Raw genomic sequence first — 24,523 nt, forward strand, 5'->3', positions numbered from 1 at the left:
GCTAACATCATGTACAAAGGTAAAATCCAAATGGATTAAAGACCTCGATATCAGCCCCAAAACCATAAGATATATAGAACAGCACATAGGCAAAACACTCCAGGACATTACAGGCATCTTCAAGGAGGAAACTGCACTCTCCAAGCAAGTGAAAGCAGAGATTAACAGATGGGAATATATTAAGCTGAAAAGCTTCTGCACCTCAAAGGAAATAGTGCCCAGGATACAAGAGCCACCCACTGAGTGGGAGAAACTATTCACCCAATACCCATCAGATAAGGGGCTAATCTCCAAAATATACAAGGCACTGACAGAACTTTACAAGAAAAAAACATCTAACCCCATCAAAAAATGGGGAGAAGAAATGAACAGACACTTTGACAAAGAAGAAATACACATGGCCAAAAGACACATGAAAAAATGTTCCACATCACTAATCATCAGGGAGATGCATATCAAAACAACGATGAGATACCACCTCACACCCCAGAGAATGGCACACATCACAAAGAATGAGAATAAACAGTGTTGGCGGGGATGTGGAGAGAAAGGAACTCTTATCCACTGCTGGTGGGAATGCTGTCTAGTTCAACCTTTATGGAAAGCGATATGGAGATTCCTCTAAAAACTGGAAATCGAGCTCCCATACGATCCAGCTATACCACCCCTAGGAATATACCCTAGGAACACAAAAATACAATACAAAAACCCCTTCCTTACACCTATATTCATTGCAGCTCTATTTACCATAGCAAGACTCTGGAAACAACCAAGATGCCCTTCAACAGACGAATGGCTAAAGAAACTGTGGTACATATACACAATGGAATATTATGCAGCTGTCAGGAGAGATGAAGTCATGAAATTTTCCTATACATGGATGTACATGGAATCTATTATGCTGAGTGAAATAAGTCAGAGAGAGAGAGAGAAAATCGCAGAATGGTCTCACTCATCTATGGGTTTTAAGAAAAATGAAAGACACCCTGGTAATAATAATTTTCAGACACAAAAGAGAAAAGAGCTGGAAGTTCCAGCTCACCTCAGGAAGCTCACCACAAAGAGTGATGAGTTTAGTTAGAGAAATAACTACATTTTGAACTGTCCTAATATTGAGAATGTATGAGGGAAATGTAGAGCCTGTTTAGGGTACAGGCAGGGGTTGGGTGGGGAGGAGGGAGATTTGGGACTTGGGTGATGGGAATGTTGCACTGGTGATGGGTAGTGTTCCTTTTATGACTGAAACCCAAACACAATCATGTATGTAATCAAGGTGTTTAAATAAAAAAAATTATAAAAAAAAAAAAAGAAAACAACCCCATTCACAATAGTGCCACACAAACTCAAATATCTTGGAATCAACTTGACTAAATATGTGAAGGACCTATACAAAGAAAACTATAAAACTCTGCTCCAATAAATAAGAGAGGACACACGGAAATGGAAATGCATACTTTGCTCATGGATTGGCAGGATTAACATCATCAAAATGGCAATACTCCCCAAGGCATTATACAGATTTTATGCCATCCCTCTAAAGATACCCATGACATTCTTCACAGAAATGGATCAGACACTTTTGACATTCATTTGGAACAATACACACCCTAGAATAGCTAAAGCAATCATTGGGAAAAAGAATATGGGATTAATTACTTTCCCCAACTTTAAACTTTACTACAAAGCAATAGTTATCAAAACAGCATGGTATTGGAATAAGGACAGGCCCTCAGATCAGTGGAATAGGCTTGAATTCTTAGAAAATGTTCCTCAGACATACAATCACCTAATTTTTGATAAAGGAGCAGGAAACCCTAAATGGAGCAGGGAAAGCCTCTTCAACAAGTGGTGTTGGCACAATTTGATAGCCACTTGCAAAAAATTGAACTTAGACCCCCAGCTAACATCATGTACAAAGGTAAAGTCCAAATGGATTAAAGACCTCCATATCAGCCCCGTAACCATAAGATATATAGAAAAGCACATAGGCAAAACACTACAGGACATTACAGGCATCTTCAAGGAGGAAACTGCACTCTCCAAGCAAGTGAAAGCAGAGATTAACAGATGGGAATATATTAAGCTGAGGAGCTTCTACACCTCAAAGGAAATAGTGCCCAGGATACAAGAGCCACCCACTGAGTGGGAGAAACTATTCACCCAATACCCATCAGATAAGGGGCTAATCTCCAAAATATACAATGCACTGACACAACTTTACAAAAAAAAACATCTAACCCCATCAAAAAATGGGGAGAAGAACAGACACTTTGACAAAGAAGAAATACACATGGCCAAAAGACACATGAAAAATGCTCCACATCACTAATCATCAGGGAGATGCAAATCAAAACAACAATGAGGTACCACCTCACACCACAGAGAATGGCACACATCACAAAGAATGAGAATAAACAGTGTTGGCGGGGATGTGGAGAGAAAGGAACTCTTATGCACTGCTGGTGGGAATGCCGTCTAGTTCAACCTTTATGGAAAGCGATATGGAGTTTCCTCCAAAAACTGGAAATCAAGCTCCCATATGGTCCAGCTATACCACCCCTAGGAATATACCCTAGGAACACAAAAATACAATACAAAAATCCCTTCCTTACACCTATATTCATTGCAGCACTATTTACCATAGCAAGACTTTGGAAACAACCAAGATGCCCTTCAATAGACGAATGGCTATAGAAACTGTGGTACATATACACAATGGAATATTATGCAGCTGTCAGGAGAGATGAAGTCATAAAATTTTCCTATACATGGATGTACACGGAATCTATTATGCTGAGTGAAATAAGTCAGAGAGAGAGAAAAACGCAGAATGGTCTCACTCATCTATGGGTTTTAAGAAAAATGAAAGACATTCTTATAATAACAATTTTCAGACACAAAAGTGAAAAGAGCTGGAAGTTGCAGCTCACCTCAGGAAGCTCACCACAAAGAGTGATGAGTTTAGTTAGAGAAATAACTACATTTTGAACTGTCCTAATAATGAGAATGTATGAGGAAAATGGAGAGCCTGTCTAGAGTACAGGCGGGGATCGGCTGGCGAAGAGGGAGACTTGGAACATTGGTGATGGGAATCTTGCACTGGTGATGGGTGGTTTTCTTTACATGACTGAAACCCAAACTCAATCATGTATGTAATCAAGGTGTTTAAATAAAAAAATGTAACAAGCAATGACAAAAAAACACAACAGCAGCAACCAAAACATAGCACCAAAACAAAATCCACAGAAGAAAAAGAAAAAAATGGAAAACATTAAGGGATGGTGTGGCAAGACTTTGTGTGTATTTTTTGGTTTGTTTGTTTTTGCATAGGCACAAAAAGTATCGATAAATTAGAAAGGGAATTCCCTTGGCTTAGGAGGTACAGAGTTTCTCCATCCTGAGAATGCGTTTTTAATGCTTTTTACTGATCATGTCTTCTAATAATTTTTATATCATTTTAGATATAAATAATGCTATAAATTGTTCTTCAGAAAATGCATATAAATGTAATATATTGAGGATCTTACAATGAATTTATTGTTATTTGTTAAAGTTACTGAATTTATTTGGCATTTATTTCCTAGTGTTTGTGTGTGGGAGCTGAGGATAGAGGATTGTGTCCTGAGCACCTATCCAATGGCTATCTATGTTAGCAGTGTGGGATACATGGTGCTGGTATTCCTAGATTGAGATATCTCTGTCATTATTCTCCTTGAATCACTTTTCAGATGTAGAAAGAATGCCATGCCTAGGACAAATGCAACTTTTTTTTTCCTGGAGGGGGGTTTTGGGTTACACCCGGTGACTCTCAGGAGATACTCCTGGCTATGCATTCAGAAATCACTTCTGGCTTTGGGAACCATATGGGACACCAGGGATCGAACCAATGTCCGTCCTGGGTCAGCATGCAAGGCAAATGCCCTACCACTGCGCTGTCACTCTGGCTCCGACAACTACAACTTTTGTAATGGGGTAAAAACCTGCTATTGTACCCGAGCCAAGGTTCACCTTCTATTTTTATGTCAGGGATAGGATAGAGGCCTGTCTCAGTCAAATTGTTGGTTGTGGATATAGAACTACAGGTTTCTCTGAATCTTGGGTCACCTCTTAGAGATGAAAGTTTAAATAAACATTTATTAAAATGAAATAGCACAGGAAAATTTAAAATGACTATAGGCAAAGGAGAGTATTAGTTATTAGTATATATATTGCTGGAGCAATAGTATAGCAACAGGGCATTTGCCTTGCATGCAGCTGACCCAGGATAGGCCTGGGATTGATTCCCGGCATCCCATATGGTTCCCTTAGCTTTCCTAGAGCAATTTGTAAGTGCAGAGCCAGGAGTAACCCCTGAGCACCACTGTCATGGCCCACCCCTCCTCAAAAGATATTATTAATGGTGAGTAAAGATGTAAGTGGTGAGTATGCATGTGTAGAATAATGAAATTACTCACACACATAGATATTTTTTGTTTATTTTCGTCACTGCATATGCATAGTTTTTTACAAAGCACTATTTTAACTATTAATATAAAAATAAAATTAATGTATATTTTTAGATTTACGAAGCTTCCATGATGGAAGGACAAAGACTAGAAGTTTTCATTTATTATTTAGATGCGAATATTAACCAGAAAAAATATTCAGTCAAAGCAAGAAAATGAAGATAGGAAAGACAATATAACAGGAGAATTTGAGACATCCTTATAAAATGACAATGTAGATCACTAGAAATAGAAAATACAGTCAGTATAGACCATTATACTTTCAGTATTACTTGAATATTAAGTTGTGCATATTATGTTGTGCATATCAACAGATGGAAGGGTATTCTTAGAGTGAGAGTGCAGTAGAGTTATATTCACTTAAATGTGACCAAAAATCAGTATATAAATATGGTTTAAAGACTAAAAGTTTATTACTTAAGTTAATTCTGGAAATAGGCAATATATTTGTCCTCAAAGTTATCAAAAACATAAACACATTTAAGTTCTTTGCCATCTGTGTAATGTTAATTAATTAAAATAAAAGTGTATCATTTTAATTTCATTTACCATAAAGCATTTTTGTCAGTAGAAAAAGTAAAAGAAAAAAAAACAATTCCACTTAAAACACAACCAATGGGTGAATAATACAGAATATTTTATATCATAATGGCTTAACCACCAATTAGATACATACAACAATCTGGGTTATTGGGATCCTAATACACACACACACACACACACACACACACACACACAGTTAGTAGTAAGGTTTGTAATAGTTGTAAGTGATTATTGCATAGCAATAGAAACTGTTACTGGAAAAAACTAACTTGTATAGGAGCTTATATTTTTAATATTAAACAGTAAGAAGTAGTAAAAAATAGGGCCTGGAGAGATAGCACAGCGGCGTTTGCCTTGCAAGCAGGTGATCCAGGACCAAAGGTGGTTGGTTCGAATCCTGGTGTCCCATATGGTCCCCTGTGCCTGCCAGGAGCTATTTCTGAGCAGACAGCCAGGAGTAACCCCTGAGCACCGCCAGGTGTGGCCCAAAAACCAAAAAAAAAAAAAAAAAAAAAAAAAGAAGTAGTGAAAAATAAATTAATTTCTCTTTAGGCAATATTTATATGACTATCATTGGAACACAAAGGAAATACTTCTCATGGTCTAATTAGGCATATTGATTATATTAGTATCAGTATCCGAGAAGGATAGACTGCCTGAATTAGAAGACCAAAGCCTTAAGAAAGGTCTGAGGTTACCACCAAAGTTCTGCTCGGGAAAGGTGTAAATATGAGATTCATTTGTCATGTTAAAGAAAGATATATATCCAGCTTCAAAATCCAAGAATATCCCCACAGAGTGAGGCATTTCTGTTAGTGTCAACTGAATAGTTTCAGAAGAGGTGAGTGCCCAGAATTCACTTTCATAGAGTCTGATGGCCCAGAAACCATTCTGTGGTGATATTTTGACTTTCCCATTCCTTGTTACAGAATCCCTACAAATTCCAATATCCCATGAATATGCATCTTTAACCTTCACTTCCCAGAAATATCTTCCTGAGATAATATCCAGCTCACCAAGGACACAGGGAACTGAATCAAATCTCAGTGTGGAACTAGTTAGATCTTGAGGTACATTTTGCCAGGATACTTGTGTCTTATTTTCAGAAATTTGTAGAGAAGGATGTGCTGTATTTTCATCCAAGGTAATAGAAGCTGCAAAGACAAGTTCATTATCATGGTCAGGAGAACAGTCTCAGTGGACCTATATTAGATTATTACCTCCCCAACTCGTGGCCAGTGTATATCAAATTTGTCTCCACCATCTTTTTCTAGATTATCCTGTCAAAATCACTGTCCTTCCTGGAGTATCACACACTAACCATATTTGAAATGTTCTTTCTTCCAATCTGCAAAAAAAAAAAAAAAAAAAAAAAAAAAACCAAAAAAACATGAGAACTTACAATATGAAAGTCATATATATATTTTATATATATGCATATATAAATAGAAGAGTGTGAAACTAGTTTCTCTAGGATTGACTCAGAATAAATAGGAGTGAAACAAAATACTCTTTAATATATTTGAACATCTTTTAAAATTTTCTGTTTTCTGTCTTGAAAACTGACTTGAAAAGCATACTTATGCTTTTATTATCAAACATTCAAATAAGGTATATATAATAAAACTAAAATGCAATGTCTAAAGCTAATTTTATCTTAAATATGAAATGTTAAGTATATGGAAATATAATTTTGAGATTTTGTTAATGACTATTTAAAGTACTTTTTTTCTTGGGTTTTTAGTTACACCCGACAGTGCTCAGGAATTACTCCTGGCTCTATGCTCACAAATCACTCCTGGCAGGCTTCGGGGGACCATATGGGATGCTGGGATTCGAACCTCCGTACTTCTTCATGCAAGGCAAATGCCTTTCCTCCATGCTATCTCTCTGGCCCCTATTTAAGGTACTTTTGAGAATAGAATTTTTTTCATCCATGTCCACCAGTTACTCACCAGGATACAGTGGTACATCTCTCCAGACTGAAAAACAATAAAATTGTTAATTTTCATTTTGTTTTTCCCTATGTTTTCTTTCATTACCTGCTCTAATTTCTATGTTCCATTTATTTTTATAATGTGCTACTATATATTTTAGTTTTATTCTTATTGTTTTGGGTATACACCCAGTGATTCTCAAGACTTACTTTTAACTCTTAGCTTAAGGATTACTACTGTTAGAGTTGGAGTGCCATTTGGATTGACAGGAATTGAACCTGAGTTGCTGCATGTAAAGCAACAGGTAATGTAAAGCAACATTACTTACTATACTATTTGCTCCTACTTTTATTTCAAGAAATGTAAAATATGATGAACTATAGAGAAGCAACTAAAGGTGGCAGGGGCAGAAGAAATGGGAAGGAAGATATAGAACAAATGAGAATAAAGGAGGAGTGAAGGAACAAAATTCCTAATTACTTTTTTGTACATCAGAAATAATTTATAAAAGTTACCTAAATTTGGAATGATAATATGGCAAATGCCTTTTTTTTGTCGTCATCTGTAGAGACTTATAAAGAATATTTCATCCTAAGTTGAAATTGAAAACTTTATTCAGGGAATAGACTAACAGAGATTTCTGAGAGATAAGTATTACTCACCTAACATAAATTGTTTCTTCCTCCTTTCTAAATGAAAATGCACGAACATTTATGAAACATATTTTCTTTATAATATTTTGAACAATTTCAAAGATATGTATTCATATTAAACAAATAAAGTCAATTTTTGGGAAGGGTCACACCTGATTGTGCTCATAGCTACTTCTGATTCTGTACTCAGGAAAATTCTTAGAGGACTGGACACAACATATTGTGTTTTGGAGATTTATTCCAAGTAGGCCATGTGCAAGACAAGTTCTCTACCCACTGAACCATTGCAATCCACAAAAATATATTTTAATAAATAATAAATTTTTTTATTGGATATGTACATTTCACTACAATTTAATGATTATTAATTTTCATATATTTAATTATTTTAGTGGACTACCAAATAGTGTATGTTATTTTAGAAAATAGTTTTATAATTTACAAATATACTATAAATAATATTTTATTGTAAGCTACACACATAAAATACCTTATATCTGATAAAGGAAAATTTATTGAATTGATAGTTTAAAGTATTTAATTTAATTTGGAACAGAACAATAAGTATAACTAAAAAATAAAAATGTAGCAGAAAAATAATGAAAAATATGTATATACCTATTTATTATTAACATGCTGGACAATATAATTTTTGAGGTTGTAGGCAACATTATCTAGAAAGTTTTTGAGAGGCCAGTGAAGAGAGAAATATACATTAATTTTGAAGTCTGAAGCCTATTATTAAGATTTGGATCAATATATACAAAACTGGACCCTTCATTACAAAGGTTATGCTGTAGAACTAAAGTTCAAGAACATTGTGGTAAATAGAGACGGCAACATATTATTCTTAGTATAATTCTTTTTGTTTAATTAACATTAGAATGAAACTCTAGCAATCATCTAAAATTATATAAAAACTACTTCTATTTATAGATGTAAGGAAGGAAGGGAGGGAAAGGAAGCTAAGGTAAAAAGGTATGTTTAAAAATTAGTAAAATATGAAAGAAAAAGTTACCATTTTCCTTCTGAAGTTCTTCTGAAAGGCAAAATGTTGAAAATAATGGATTAATAAGCTAAATATAAATTAAGGAAAATCAGCAGGAATTTCTGGTGTGAGAAACATTGATAAAATCAATGTAATCAGAAAAAAGTAAAATAAATGACTATTTTAGAAAGTAAGAATGGGCATAATTTTAATAACTGTTAAATAAAGAAAAATAGAAAAGAATGTTTGCAGATGACATGGTATATATACACAATAGGATACTACGTGGCTGTAAGGAATAAAAAATTAATGCAACTTACTGTAGCATGGATGGGACAGGAAGATATAATTTTAATTGAGGTAATCCAGAAGAAGTATAAATATAGGATTATGTAACTTAAATGTAATATTTAGAATAATTATATGAAGAAATACAATAGTTTAAAGGGTGATTGTCAAGAACACTACATAAAGAAGATAGTAAGAATACAGAAAGAAACTGCGAAGAGGAGAAGAAAGACAAATATGAAAAGACAAGTGACACTGGATTCAGGTGTATTGGTTTTCTTAAGGAAGTACATAAATAAATATCTAAGCTAGAGTTAACAACAATGAAATCATGTGACCCAAACTTTACCAATATTTAAAATGGCCTGTTATGATGGCAGGCTAGGGTAGGTGGTGGTGACATAATATGAACTCTGCAATATTGGTGGAGTGATGTTGCTGTTGGTGGTAGAATGGTGCTAAAACAATTATTTCTAAAACTTTAGTAGGAATAATTATAAATCATAATTAGTCAAATTAAAAATAAAAAAAATCAGAACTATAAGATTCTCAAGTAGTGTGTTTTTTAAGTAAAAGTGAGTAAACATTTTATTTTATCTTATATTTTTAGTTTACAATACTATCAAAAATTGTTTCTCATGATCATAATAGGACACACCCATCACTACTTACATTTTCTCTCTAACCCCCACATACTCCAACCCCATTTCCTCATGTACTTTTATATCTCATATTTATTGATGAAAAATAATGTAAATTAGAATATGAAATTATCAGATGACACAAAAAAGTACTTCTGGTTATATAATATCAATAACTAATATTTCACTTGATTGCAACTTTATTCAGGGAAAAATATAAATGTACATATACACATAATAGACATATGTCAAAAGTGATGAGGATTTATATTCCTAAGGCACTTATCTGTCTAAAACTATTGTCATTAATGGAAATCATATGAAACTTACTATCTCTAAAAGCATTATTTTAATTTTAAAGAGTAGAATTAACCCAAGAAATTAAGGCAGACAGAAAAACTACAAATGGTCTTCACTTTGGTTAAGAAGAGTCATTTTTACTTCAGGTTAGTGTGCTCCAAGGAAAAGAGAAGCACCAGGATAAGAGGAGGGGTTTTTGAACCAATCTAGCTGCTTTTCATCTACCCAACCAGTAAATGTTGTCAGGCAGAAACAGCCTTGGTCTCCTTTGACTCAGCCTTTGACTCAGAAGAAAAATTTTCACCTCAGGTCAATGTTTCCAGAGGAAAGAGCCGCTCCAAAATAAGAGAAGGTGCCTTACAGACCATCTGACATTGATCTACTCAGTCATACAGTCTTCAGGAACAGAGGCAGACAAATCACTGGCAGCAAACTCTTCTATGACTGGGAAGATTCATGTTCATCCCAAGTCAGTGCACCACCAGAAAAAAGAGAAGCAATAAGACAAGAGGAGAGGTATTTCAGAAATTCAGCTGTCTCTGCTCAGCCACACAGTCCCCAGAAACTGAGGCAGATAGAAAGACCAGGCACCTTTTATATTCAGAAGGCCCACTTTCATCCCAGACAGCATGTCCGAAGAAGAGTGCCATGCATTTCAGAAGAAATGTACGAGTCACTGAGTTTGGGCAAAACACATAAAACACAAACACATAGGTCACAATACATAAGCCACTATGGAACAATAATGAAGAATCACACTATGAATTAAGATGGTAGTTCTGAACTTATAGCTAATATCAGCCACCAATATATCATCTCTGAAAAATTACTTTAGAGAGAAAATTTTTTTAAATGTTCCATAACCCTTTGTGGAGTAATTTAATTCTGAAATAGGTATTTTTATCTTTCAAATATGAAGAGCTTTACATCTGTAATCACAACTTTTGTTTTCAGAAGTAGTTAGGAATTAGCTACTCAATGTATGATTGTACATGTACTATGTAAAATTAGTTTTTAGTATAAAAACCTTAAGATTTGCAAAACTACTATGAGGTACCACCTCATGCCACCGAGATTGGCACACATCACAAAAAAGGAAAACAAGCAGTGCTGGCGGGGATGTGGAGAGAAAGGAACTCTTATTCACTGCTGGTGGGAATGCCGTCTAGTACAACCTTTATGGAAAGCGATATGGAGATTCCTTCACAAACTGGAAATTGAGCTTCCATACGATCCAGCTATACCACTCATAGGAATATACCCGAGGAACACAAAAATACAATACAAAAACCCCTTCCTTACTCCTATATTCATTGCAGCGCTATTTACAATAGCCAGACTCTGGAAACAACCAAGATGCCCTTCAACAGATGAGTGGCTAAAGAAACTGTGGTACATATACACAATGGAATACTATGCAGCCGTCAAGAGATGAAGTCATGAAATTTTCCTATACATGGATGTACATGGAATCTATTATGCTGAGTGAAGTAAGTCAGAGGGAGAGAGAAAGACGCAGAATGGTTTCACTCATCTATGGGCTTTAAGAAAAATGAAAGACATTTTTAACAGTATCTCAGAGACAAGAGAGATGTGGGCTGGTAGGTGCAGCTCATGACATGAAGCTCATCACATAGAGTGATGAGTGCAATTGGAGAGATGACTACACTGAAAACTATCATAACAATGTGAATGAACGAGGGAAGTAGAAAGCCTGTCTTGAGTAGAGGTGTAGGGGAGTGGGGAGGAGGAAGATCTGGGAAATGTTGCACTGGTGAAGGGGGGTGTTCTTTACATGACTGTAATCATACAACTATAATCATGTTTGTAATCACGGTGTTTAAATAAAGATAATTATAAAAAACAAAAAAAGATTTGGTAGAAAGTATTATTTGATTTTATTACCTTAATTCAGAATATTGGATACAAATGTAAAATTAAGTTGTGATTCTTAAGTCTATTTCAAAGCATGATTCCTTAGGATAAGGACTCAGGAAAGGAAACCAAAACACCAAGCAGTCAGTTCCTTATCATTAATTTATCTGTATAATATGAATTGTGAAGTATAGCCCTTTGATTCCTTTAAATGGTACTTTCTTCTGAGTTTTCATTAATTCTCATCAATAACTGAGTTGAATCAGGTCCTACATCTCACATGTCTTCCAATTAGGTATTGAAAATAAATGTGAACACTTTGAATCAAGTACTTTATAAAAAATTACCAGTTAAACCTCGGACAAACCTCAAAAATCATAGGATAGTCTTGAAATCCAAAAATGCCACCCCTAACAACTGTTTCTGTATTTTAGAAAAGATTTGATCAAATTACATAAATGGAGAACTAATCACACATTATAAAAAAATCAATGAGATAACAGTCAAGGGGAAAGCCAATAAAACCTTTCATTTAAAAACCACAGGACCTCAGACATCTTAAAATTCAATTAGAAGCAGGAAGTGTTATTGGGTAACTAACACTGCTCATATCAAAAGTGTTGGTGACAAAGAATTATGCCCTCACCACAGAGTCTGCACCCCCTCACAGGTATAACTACAACCATAGTTAAAATTTAGATGTGGAAGGTGCTGCTGACATTCTGCATTGCTGAACAACTTCCATAAATAGGCGTTTGCAACTTCTTTGTGAACAATCCAGGGACAAAACTGCTGTTATTTTATAGAATAGGGCATTTGTGGAGCTGGAGTGCCCTCTATGGGATATGAGGAAGTCACACTCATTAGCTGTCCCGCATGGATTTTCTCATTCATTCGAAGCTCACAGCCAGCCTGGAGCATTCGAACTGCTATTCGAGCAATGTTCTTAGAGTCATCGAGGCCACAGTGGAGTTGCCCATCATAATCCATTTCCAGTTTCTCAAGTATTATTGTCAATTTTGTTTGACTTCTAGGGACCTTATAAAAGTTTCCATATGACTTCAGAATATTGATCTATTTTTTAGCAAAAGGTGGATATTTGAGCCTGCTTAGCTGGCACTGAATATTCAGGAACTTACTCATATCCCATGAACCATCCGTTAAGATGCAATATTTATACTTTGTTCCCAATTCCTTCAATTTCATACAGTCAATAACTTTTTTTAGTACTTGAGGGAAAGTATCAGCTTTGTCCACCTGATTCTGAGTAATTCCAGTTAGATTGATGCAGAAATCTGAAAGTTGTGTGTTCATCTCTGGCCTCACATATCGTTGAAAAGTGTCTTTAATCTCTAAGGTATGGGTATTCAGTAAAACGACAGGAAATTCAATAATTTTATGTATGAATTTAGGCAGGTTGCCCTCTTCACAAGTGGCTTCAAAATAGAGAGGAAATTTTGAAGATGTTCAAGTAACTTAAAGAAATCATAAAATGGACAAGCAATAAGACTCAAAGGAATATGAAAGTAGAAACAGAAAACTTTAAATATAAGTGACAGGCCTAAAACTTGGTAGAAGAAGTGAAAAATTTACTGGAAGATTTCACCAGCAGAATAACAGCTGATGAGGACAGAATTAGTGAACAGAAAGGTGAGCAATAACAGGAGTTGTAAGCAGAAATCTTAAAACCATAGATAAAAACCCCTATGAAGAAGCAAAAGTCAAAGATATAATTGCTGAAAAGTTCCAGGAAAAGTGCATGCATGCACATACTAAACATGCAAAAAATATCAGTTAACAGAGACCCAAAGGCACATACTAGTCACAATAATGAAAGCCATAGAGATATAATACTGAAAGCAGCAAGATTCAGAAAGGAAATAACATGCAAATCATCATTCTTAAGATTTACAATAGACTTATCACAAACAGTCTTCCAGGCTCCAAGGTCTGTGATATAGTGAAAAAAACTGAGAGAAATAAGCTTATACCAAGAATATCCCCGTCAGCCAGATTTTTATTTATTTATTTTTAACACTGTGGTTTATTTAAACACTGTGGTCACAAAATTGTTCATGACTGAGATTCAGTCATATAATATACAGCACCACCCACCAGTGTACATTTTCCATCATCAATGTCCCCAGAATCCTTTGTCAGCCCCTGGGGCAGGCATTTTACTCCTCTCTGTATTCCTTTTTTCTTCTTTTTGAATTAGTTAATAAAGGGGGTATCATGCATATCATTTTATTTTTTTTCAGCACCCAGTTTGTATAGAGAATCAGTTACAACTATCACTGTCATAGTGCCACTTATCTACCTTACCTGTGTTTATGGCTCTTTGTGGCAAGCTTCTTACCATGGAATAGTCATCCTGGCCCTCATCTCATTGTCTCTAGATATTATTATATAATAAGTGAGATTATTCTATCAGAGAAAGATTATCCTCCCTCTGAGTCATTTTAATCAGTCTAATACTCACCAAATCTATCCATGTATCAGAAAATTTCATGTTCTCATTTCTCCTAACAACTGCATAGTATTCCATTGTGTAGATATACCAGGTTTTTTAAAATCTACTCATATATTCTTTGGATTCCAGATATTGGCTATTATAAATGTGTTGTGATAAACATGTGAGTGCAGAGGTCATTTTTTTGTATTGTGTTTTTGTGTCCCTAGGGTATATACCTGGAAGTGGTATTGCTGCATCATTCAGAAGCTCAATTTTCAGTTTTTTTTTAGTAATATTCACATTATTTTCCAGAAATTAAGACAGGTTTTCTTTGAGGTTTGAATGAAAGATTCACATATTATCCAATAAACAACATTCCAGGAATTTTACAAACTTAAAATAAACTTTAAAATAAAGGTGGGGGTATTTTAAGGCAAGACAGATGCCACAAACACACCAAACTTCTAAAAAAAATTATGGCACAAAATTCCATGACAATTATCTCTTTCAATGTCAACAGATTGAATTTACTAATTAAGAGACACAGTGACAATATGAATCTGAAAATGGAACCTAACATTCCATTGCATGCAAGAAACAAATTTTAATAGTCAGAGCAAACATAGATTCAAAATCAATGGTTGGATGGCAATCCTTCATTCTAAGGAGCTTAGAATATAAATATGAAGGATGTTTGTAGAACTCAAAGAAAGCATAGATCTATCTGAACAGACCATAAATATAGAAATCAGAAAATTCCAAACTAAAAAATGGGACTGAAAAATGTGGTAGAGGAAATGAAAAACTTTATGAAAGCTTCTTCAAAAGAGTAATAGCAGCTGAAGACAGAATTAGTGAGCTGGAAAATGAGATGCCTAAAAACTTCATACATCAGAAGAGATTGGAAAAGAATCTTAAAGCAAATGATCAGACAATGGAAAAAATACTCAAAGATTGTGAACAGATGAAAATAGAAATGTTTGATAAATTTAACAGAAACAACATAAGAATCATTAGAGTCCCAGAAACCCAGGATGAAAATCCCCAGAAAAAATCAACAGTAGAAACATCATTATAGAGAAACTATCAGAGCTAAAGACTGCATGCAACCAAATCTTGCATGCCAGAAGAGCACCAGCTAAAAGAAACCCAAGGAAAAGCACCCAAGACACATCTTAGTCACAATGACAAATCCCACAGATAGGAATAGAATACTGAGAGCAGCAAGATCAAAAAGGGAAATTACATTCAAAGGAACATCCTTAAGATTTACAGCAGACCTGTCACAAGAAATTCTCAAGTCCAGAATGCAGTGGTGGGATATAGTGACAAAAATCATTGAAATGAATGCTTCACCTAGAATGCTACACCCAGCCAGACTCACTTTTAAGTTCAAAGGAAGTATATGTGGCTTCACAAATAAACAACTCAGAAACTTTACAGACTCAAAATAAGCCCTAAAAGAAAAAAATGAAAGGTCTACTTTAAGGAAAGATCAACAGATAGACAAAACTACAAAAAAGATGACAATAAGTCCCATGACAATTATGTCTCTCAAAGTCAATGGACCTGTTGAGAGACACAGAGTGGCAAAATGGATCAAAAAGCTGAATCCAACGTTTTTATGCCTACAAGAAACATATTTAAATAATCAAAACTAGCATAGACTCAAAGGCTGAAGGAAAAGAATCCAAGTAAACAACACTCTTAGAAAGCTGGAGTGGCCATATTGATATCAGATGAAACAATCTTTAGACTATGAAAAGTTACAAGGGACAAAGATAGTCATTTGTACTAATCAAAGAATATGTATAACAAGAAGAAATCACACTCCTAAACATATATACACCCAAAGATAGACCTGCAAAATATTTAAACAACTCTTGACAAACCTGAAATAATATATCAATATCAGCACAATAATAGTGTAAGAACTCTACACTGTCCTGACACCCCATGATAGGTCAACCAGGTTGAAACCATGTAAGAATATATTAGCTCTGAAAAGAGAAATGGAAGAAAGTGGACTAATAGATATATGTAGAGCACTCCATCCCCCGAAAACTGAATACAGATTATTTTCCAATGAACATGAGTCATTTTCTAAAATAGACCACATGCTGGCCCATGAAACATATCTCCATAAAATCAAGAGGATGGAAATTGTACAAACTACCTTCACTAATTGTAAGGCATTGAAATTATATATGAACTACAAAGAAACACAGAATAAAAACTTTAGCACATGGAAATTAAACAGTTCACTACTGAACAACCAGTGGGTCAGAGATGAAATTAAAAAAGAAACCAAAACATAACTGGAAACAAATGACAATGAAGACACAAATTGACAGAATTTATGGGACACAATAAAAGCAGTACTAAGAGAAAAACTTATAGCCTTGCAACTACACATTAGAAAGGAAGAAGTGGCCTATATAAAAGCTTAATGACACAGCATTTAGAACTAGAAAATGACCAACAAAAGGAACTCAAAATAGGTAGTCATAAGAAAATAACAAAGCTTAGAGCAGAAATCAATAAAAATGGAGATCCAAAATAAAATTCTAAAGATCAATGAAAGCAAAAGTTGGTTCTTTGAAAATATAAACAAAATCGATAAATCATTAGCAAAACTTACAAAGAAATGGAGAGAAAGAGAAAACTGATACACCATATTAGGAATGAAAAGGGGAAGATCACCACAGATACTGCAAACTTTCAAAGGGTAATTGAGACTACTTTGAGAAACTCTAAGGCATGAAACATAAAAACCTGGAAAAAATGGATAAATTTTTGGACTCATAATCTTCCACGGTTAAACCAGGATGACCTTGCATATCTAAATAGACACATTATTACTGAAGAAATTAAAATGATCATCAAGAATCTTCCCCCAAACAAAAGCCCAGGCCCAGATGGATTCACTAATGAATTATTTCAAACCTTTCAAGAGAAACTTCTACCAATCCTCTTCAGGCTCTTTTGTGAAATTGAAGAATCAGGAACACTCCCAAACAGTTTTTATGAAGCTAACATCACCTTAATACCAAAACCAAACAGAAATGCTGCCAGGAAAGCAAATTACAGACCAATATTCCTGTTGGACACAGATGCAAAGATCCTCAACAAAATTATGGCAAACAGGATCCAATGACTCATCAAGAAGGTAATTCACCACAACCAGTAGGCTTCATCCCAGGAATGCAAGGAAAGTTTAAAATATGTAAATCAATCAATGCACTATATTAACAAAAAGAAAAATAAAAACCATATGATCATATCACTAGATGCAGAGAAAGCATTTGATAAGGTCCAACACCCATTCTTGATAAAAAACTCTCATCAAGATGGGAATAGAAATAACTTTTCTCAGTATAGTAGAGGCATTCTACCACAAGCCCATGGCAAATATTATTCTCAATGGAGATAAACTAAAAGCCTTTCCTCTAAAATCCTGTACAGGATAAGGCTGCTCTCTCACCACTACAATTCAATATAGTGTTGGAAGTTCCTGCCATAGTGAGTGGGCAAGAAAAATATATCAAGGGCATCCAGATTGGAAAGGAAGAAGTCAAGCTCTCAACATTTGCAGATGGCATGATAATTATATTTAGACAACCCTAAGGACTCTACTAAAAAGCTTCTTGGAAACAAAAGATTCATATAGCAAACTGGCAGGCTACAAAATTAACATGCAATAATCAATGGCTACTTATACACCAATAATGATAAAGAAGAAATGGATATCAAAAAAATAATCCCATTTACATTAGTGCCACACAAACTTAAATATCTTGAAGTCCACTTAACTAAAGATTTAAAGGACTTATTCAAAGAAAACTACAAAACTGTTTTAAGAAATAAAAGAGGATACGTGAAAATGGAGGCATATAACCTGCTCATGGATTGACAGAATTAGCATAATTAAAATGGCAATATTTCCCAAGGCATTGTACTGATTTAATGCAATCTCTCTAAGGATATCCATAACATTTTTCAAAAAAGTGGATCAAACACTCCTAAAATTCATCTGGAACAATAAACACCCAAGAATAGCTAGAGCAACATTTGGGAAAAGGAATATGGGAAGCATCACTTTTCTCAACTTTGTATAGCAAAGATATAGTTATTAAAACAGCATGTTTTTGGAATAAAGACAGACCCTCTGACCAGTGGAATAGACTAGAGTATTCAGAGAATGCTCCACAGATATACAATCAATTAATCTTTTATAAAGGGGGAAGAAATTCAAAATGGAGCAAGAAAAGCTTCTTCAACAAGTGGCATTAGGACAACTGGTCAGCCACTTGAGAAAAAAAATGAGCTCAGACCTCCAGCTAGCATCATGCACCAAGGTCAAATGCAAATGGATTAAAGACCTTGATATCAGACCTGAAACCATAAGGTATATAAAATAAGACATAGGTAAAACACTTCATGACATGAAACTAAAGGCATCTTCAAGAAAAAACAGCACTCTCCAAACAAGTCAAAGCAGAGATACTCGAATGGGACTATATTAAGCTGAGAAGCTTCTGCACCTCAAAGGAAATAATTCCTAGGATACAAAAGCTATCCACAGAATGGGAGAAGCTATTCATCCAATACCTATCAGATAAGGGCTAATATCTAAGATATACAAGGTACTGACAGAATTGAACAAGAAAAAAAAAAAAACATCTGGGAGTTCCAGCTCATGACATGAAGCTCATCACGAAGAGTGAGGAGTGCAGTTAGAGAAATAACTACATCAAGAACAATCATAACAATGTGAATGAATGAGGGAAGTAAAAAGCCCATCTAGAGTATAGGCAGGGGTGTGGTGGGGAGGAGAAAGATTTGGGACATTGGTGATAGGAATCTTGCACTGGTGAAGGGGGGTGTTCTTTCCATGACTAAAACACAAACACAATCATGTTTGTAATCAAGGTGTTTAAATACAGATATTATAAAAAAAATCTTATTACTGGAGAATCTGATATGTAAATTAACTTTAATCTGAAGTGGCTAATAAGGACTAATGACTTGAAAAAAAAGAAAAAAATTATCTAATGTCATCAAAAAATAGGGATAAGAAACAGACAATTTCTCAAAGAAGAAATACAAATGGCAAAAAAGGCACATGAAAAAATGCTCCACATCACTAATCATCAGGAAGATGCAAATCAGTACAACAATGAGGTACCATTTTACACCACAGAGACTAGCACACATCACAAAATACAAGAACAATCATTGGTGGTGGGAATGTGGGAAGAACGGAACTCTCATTCATTGTTGGTGAAAATGTCTAGTACAACCCTTTTGAAAACAATATGGAGATTCCTCTAAAAACTGGAAATTAAGCTCCCATTTGATCCAGCTATATGACTCCTAGGAATATACCCTAGGAACACAAAAATCCAATACAAAAAATTCCTTCCTTACACCTATATTCATCACATCAATTTTTGCAATAGCCAGACTCTAGAGACAACTAAGAAGCCCTGTAACAGATGAATGGCTAAAGAAACTGTGGTACATATACACAATGGAATATTATGCAGCCGTCTGAAGAGATGAAGTCATAAAATTTTTATATACATGGATGTACATGGAATCTATTATGCTGAGTGAAATCATTCAGAGGAGAGAGAGTTTTAAGAAAAAGTAAAGACATTGAAATAATTCCCAGAGTTGAGGGTTAGAAGTACTGGCTCAAGATATGAAGCTCACCATAAAGAGTGGTGAGTATAGTTAGAGAAATAACTATGCTGAGAACTATTATAACAATGTAATTGAGTGAGGGATGTAGAAAGCCTGTCTCAAATACAGGCTGGTTGTGGTGGAGTGAAGAGATGGTAGCATTGGTGATGGGAAGGTTGCATGGTGAAGGGGAATGTTCTTATAATTGAAACCTAACTACAATTATGTTTGTAATCACAGTGTATAAATAATTTATTTAATAAAAAAGACATTGAAAAACAAAATCAGATGGTAAAATTTTAAAATTTGATTGTACACAAATTGTGAGTAAACCAAGTATAAAATTTAAAATAAAAATTTAAATTAAAATAAAAAATATAAAACATGCTGTTTAGCAAAAAAATTAAAGTTGTAGATTTCTTATAGTACTATCATTCAGAAACTCTTGGACACATAATCACTTGCCTAAGTTTTGCATTCATTGATAAGTTGTTGCTCCTGGGAATGGTTTTAGTTTTTAATCCCCAGGTTATTAGGTTTTTGGTGGAAGCAGTTCTACACAAATTAAAGAAAAAGACTCACAGGCATAACACACACAATGAAATGGAAGAGAGTGACTTATTAGATATATTGGTCTTCTCAGCGCCCCCAAAACTGAATACACATTTTTCTCCAATGCACATGGAACACTCCATGATATTCCACATGCTTGCCATAAAACATAGCTCCATAAAATCAAAATTATAGAAATTCTAACAAGTATATTTCAAATGATGATACAATGAAAATAGATATAAACTACAAAAAAATGGAGAAATAACAGTAATATTTGGAAATTTATTAGCACACTGCCAAACAACAAATTGGTCAGGGAGAATATAAAAATATGTCAGAAGATTCCTGGAAGAATTCAAAGTTGGTTCTTTGAAATAAATAAACAAGAGATAAACTATTAGAAACACTCAGAAAGAGAGAGAACCCTATTAATTTAAGTTAAAAATGCAAAACTGTGTCAAAACAGATTCTACAAAAATTCCAATGTTAATAAAAATTTTTTGAGGATTTTTATCCCACACAACAAAAGAATCTGGAAGAAATGTATAAATTATTGGACTACTATAACCTCTAAAGTTTGTACAAAGTTGCTTCATTGCAGCACTATTTTCAGTAGTCAGAATTGGAAACAACTGAAGTGTCTAAGAATAGGTGGCTGGATAAAAAATACTTTGAGAGATTTGCAACTGGAGGAGACTGAGGGGGCCTGTCACCTTTGCATGCTTCTCCTCCTCTCCCCCTCCTCTCGCCCCTTCCCCTCTCCTCCCATCCCCTCCTCCTCTCCTCTCCTCTCATCCCCTCCTCCTCTCCTCTCCTCCCATCCCCTCCTCCTCCCCTCCCCTCCTCCCCTCCTCCTCTTCCCCTCTCCTCCCATCCCCTCCTCCTCCCCTCTCCTCCTCCCCTCCTCCTCTTCCCCTCCCCTTCCCTCCCCTCCTCCTCCCCTCCCCTCCTCCCCTCCTCCTCTTCCCCTCCTCTCTCCTCTCCTCTCCTCTCCTCTCCTCTCCCCTCCCCTCCCCTCCCCTCCCCTCCTCTCCTCTCCTCTCCTCTCCCCCTCCCCTCCCCTCCCCTCCCCTCTCCTCTCCTCTCCTCTCCTCTCCTCTCCTCTCCTCTCCTCTCCTCTCCCCTCCCCTCCCCTCCCCTCCCCTCCTCTCCTCTCCTCTCCTCTCCTCTGCTCTCCTCTCCCCTCCCCTCCCCTCTCCTCTCCCCTCTCCCCTCTCCTCTCCTCTCCTCTCCTCCCCTCCCCTCTCCTCTCCTCTCCTCTTCTCTCCTCTCCTCTCCTCTTCACTTCTGTCTCTGAAACTTTCCTGAGAAGGCCTGCAAGTGACCAGCAAAAACTATTTCCTAGAGGCACCCAAGCAGAAAGGCCAAGGAAGACTGAGCAAAACTGGCTACCAGAGGTGCCCAGGCAGATAGGCACCTCCCTTCTTTGTCTATGAAGGCAGGTGGGAGGGGTCTGCAACTGCTGTGAGATTAGCAACTGGAATAGACTGAGGGACCTCTCACCTGTGCGTGTTTCTCTTTTCTTTTCTTCTGTCACCTGAAACTCTCCTGAGAGGGCCAAGAAGGGCCAAGAAAGACTGAGTTAGTGAAAACCGGCTACCAGAGGCACCTGCAGAGAGGCACTCCTTCGTCTGTGAATGTGGAAGGATCTGCCCCTGCTTTGAGATTAGCAAATATCAAAGGGCTTTTTTGTGTCCCCTGAGGGGACCTGTTAGCTTTGCGTGTTTCTCTTTTCTTCTATCTCTAGAAGCTCTTCTGAGAGGGCCAGGAAATGCCCAGCAAAAATTGTCTCCTAGAGGCACCCAGGCTGAGAGGCCAAGAAAGAGTGAGTGAGTGAGTGAGTGAGTGAAAACCTGATACCAGAGGTGCTCAGCAGAGAGGTGACTTCTTTGTCTGTGAATGTGAAAGGGGTCTGCCACTGCTGTGAGATTAACAACTGGGAGAGACTGAGGGGACCTGTTGGCTTTGTGTGTTTCTCTTCTCTTCTGCTCCTAAAACTCTCCTGAGAGGATCAAAAGGAGTCACCAAAAACTGTCTCCTGAAATCCCTCCCCTATGAAGACACAAACTACAGAGGCAAGAGCTGGGCTCAGACGACCCACATGCCAGGATTTCTGTTCCTATTCCACTGGTATGTTGGGGGCACTGGGCAGGACAGCTAGCCAAAGGTCCGCTGGGCTGACCACTTAGTCCAGGAGACTGAGATTTCCCCCCCCCCCAATGTCAGACTGGCCTTCAGGGTCAGGGCTGGTAACTTGGGCCCTGAGGGGAGGGTGTGGGAGAGAAACTCCTCCCCTATGCATACTGGACCCCATACAGGGGTGTCTTTTCTTCCTAGTATTCATTTTCAAAAGCTTGTGGGCACACTTGCTCCCGCTTGACAAATATACTTTTTAACATCATCCAAAAATGTTCTTAATTTTTGACTGTTTCTAGGAAAGGAAATGAATGCCCTAGATTTGGAGGATAACACTCAAATAAATCTCTAAAGTCAGTGTATATGTGGACGTGACTTTCTATACAGTGGTCCTGACTGCCAAGCCTAATACATAAACAATTCATCTATACAATGTATATAGCTCCTCTGATATATTGCCCCTTCCCCACCCCAGAGCCCCTTCTACTCCCTCATTTTCCAACCAGGATTCATTATCTTCCCCTTATTTAACCCTCTTTACCCTCAGTTCTTAACTCTTTAGGCACCAAGACTGACCTCCTGCCCCAACAGACCACCATCCAGCTCCTCAATGAAAGACACCCTCTCAATCTCCCATCTCATGTCTCATCATGAAACTACAACTAACATGCCTGCTGACTCAAGCTTTGTGCCCCCTTTAACCCCCATCAAATTGTGGACTGTGGCATGATACCGGAATCAGCTTCAGCAAAACCCCCAACTCAAGGACACTACATGATTCTGTAATGTCGCAAATCATATCTCAAACTCAAGACCAAGGTCTGTGATATGAAAAAGTGCCTTGGCTTTTACTCCCCACAAGAATATCTCAAAAGACCTAAGTAAGAGGTCTATATTGCCTATGTAAGTTTAATATCTTTATAATAATGCAACTTAAGATGTGTATTCCTAAACATACAGGTAGCCTCCTCCATCACTTGTCTTCTTCAAATACCTTTTTTTTTAACTCAGTTTTATTTATTTGTTCTATTTTTTATATATACATATTTTCTCTATCTTCACCAGTTTTGGTGCAGCTTTGTACAAAAACCAAGAAAACGTCTTACCTTGTATAAAAGCTCAGATCAAATCCAGATCACAGTATCTGGTCTGTCATCCTCACCCAGAATTGAACCAGCAATACAATATGACACCATACCTTTTTGTATAGGCACAGTAAAAAAGGAAAAATCATAGACACAGAAACAAGATCTTTTCTTCTAAGGATAAGAACTCACACTTTTTATAACATAAGGATGCCTCCCATCCTGGACATATGTCATGTGGACACAACTCAGTCTCCAAGAGATTGGACATTGTTAATTCAATTTCAAATCCCAGATCCCAGACATACATAGAACTGATACAACTCCCTGCAACAACACCAGGAACTAAGTAAGCTCTGTCGGGAGATTTATAACATTGCTCTGGCACCAACTTGTGCCAGTGTTAATATGACAACGAGGACAGCATGGAAATGACAACTTGACCTAAGACCAGGTGGTCCTATCATATCACCTAACACTAAGTGGAAATCAGAAGATATATCATCCTTTGAACTGTGAAAAATAAGAGCACTAACTACAGAAAACTGACTTTGACAACTGTGACTGGGCAAAACTTACCTTGGGACCAATAAGGAAAACCCTACCCTAGGCTGTAGCCCAGGACTCTTACAAAAATCAAGATTTCTTAGTACAGAGGCCCAACTTTGACAACAGAGACTGAGTAGAACCTTTGGAACCATAATATTCTAGGCTTACGAATTGAGCAAAAACAGGGAGCATATGATACAGAAGACTGAAAACAACAATGATGGAACAGTACCTCTAGAACTATAAAAACTCTATCCTAGACCTTGTCCTATGACCTGCGCAAATACCAAGATTACTAGCTATAGTGGCCTGATTTTCTCATCCA

The 24,523-nt window shown here is 36.4% G+C and overlaps 1 protein-coding gene across 1 annotated transcript; it reads right to left on the reverse strand.

Moving 5' to 3' along the window:
• Nucleotides 1-12,319: 12,319 nt before the first annotated feature.
• Nucleotides 12,320-13,173, reverse strand: LOC125995795 (3'-5' exoribonuclease 1-like; the record flags this gene model as incomplete). The annotated part of the gene is given in 1 exon segment (XM_049764781.1): nucleotides 12,320-13,173. A coding segment is annotated over 1 exon segment (648 nt), but the record flags the coding sequence as incomplete, so codon positions are not given.
• Between the last annotated feature and the right edge of the window lie 11,350 nt (nucleotides 13,174-24,523).

Source organism: Suncus etruscus, chromosome 18, assembly GCF_024139225.1.
Source record: "Suncus etruscus isolate mSunEtr1 chromosome 18, mSunEtr1.pri.cur, whole genome shotgun sequence".
NCBI lineage: Eukaryota > Metazoa > Chordata > Mammalia > Eulipotyphla > Soricidae > Suncus > Suncus etruscus.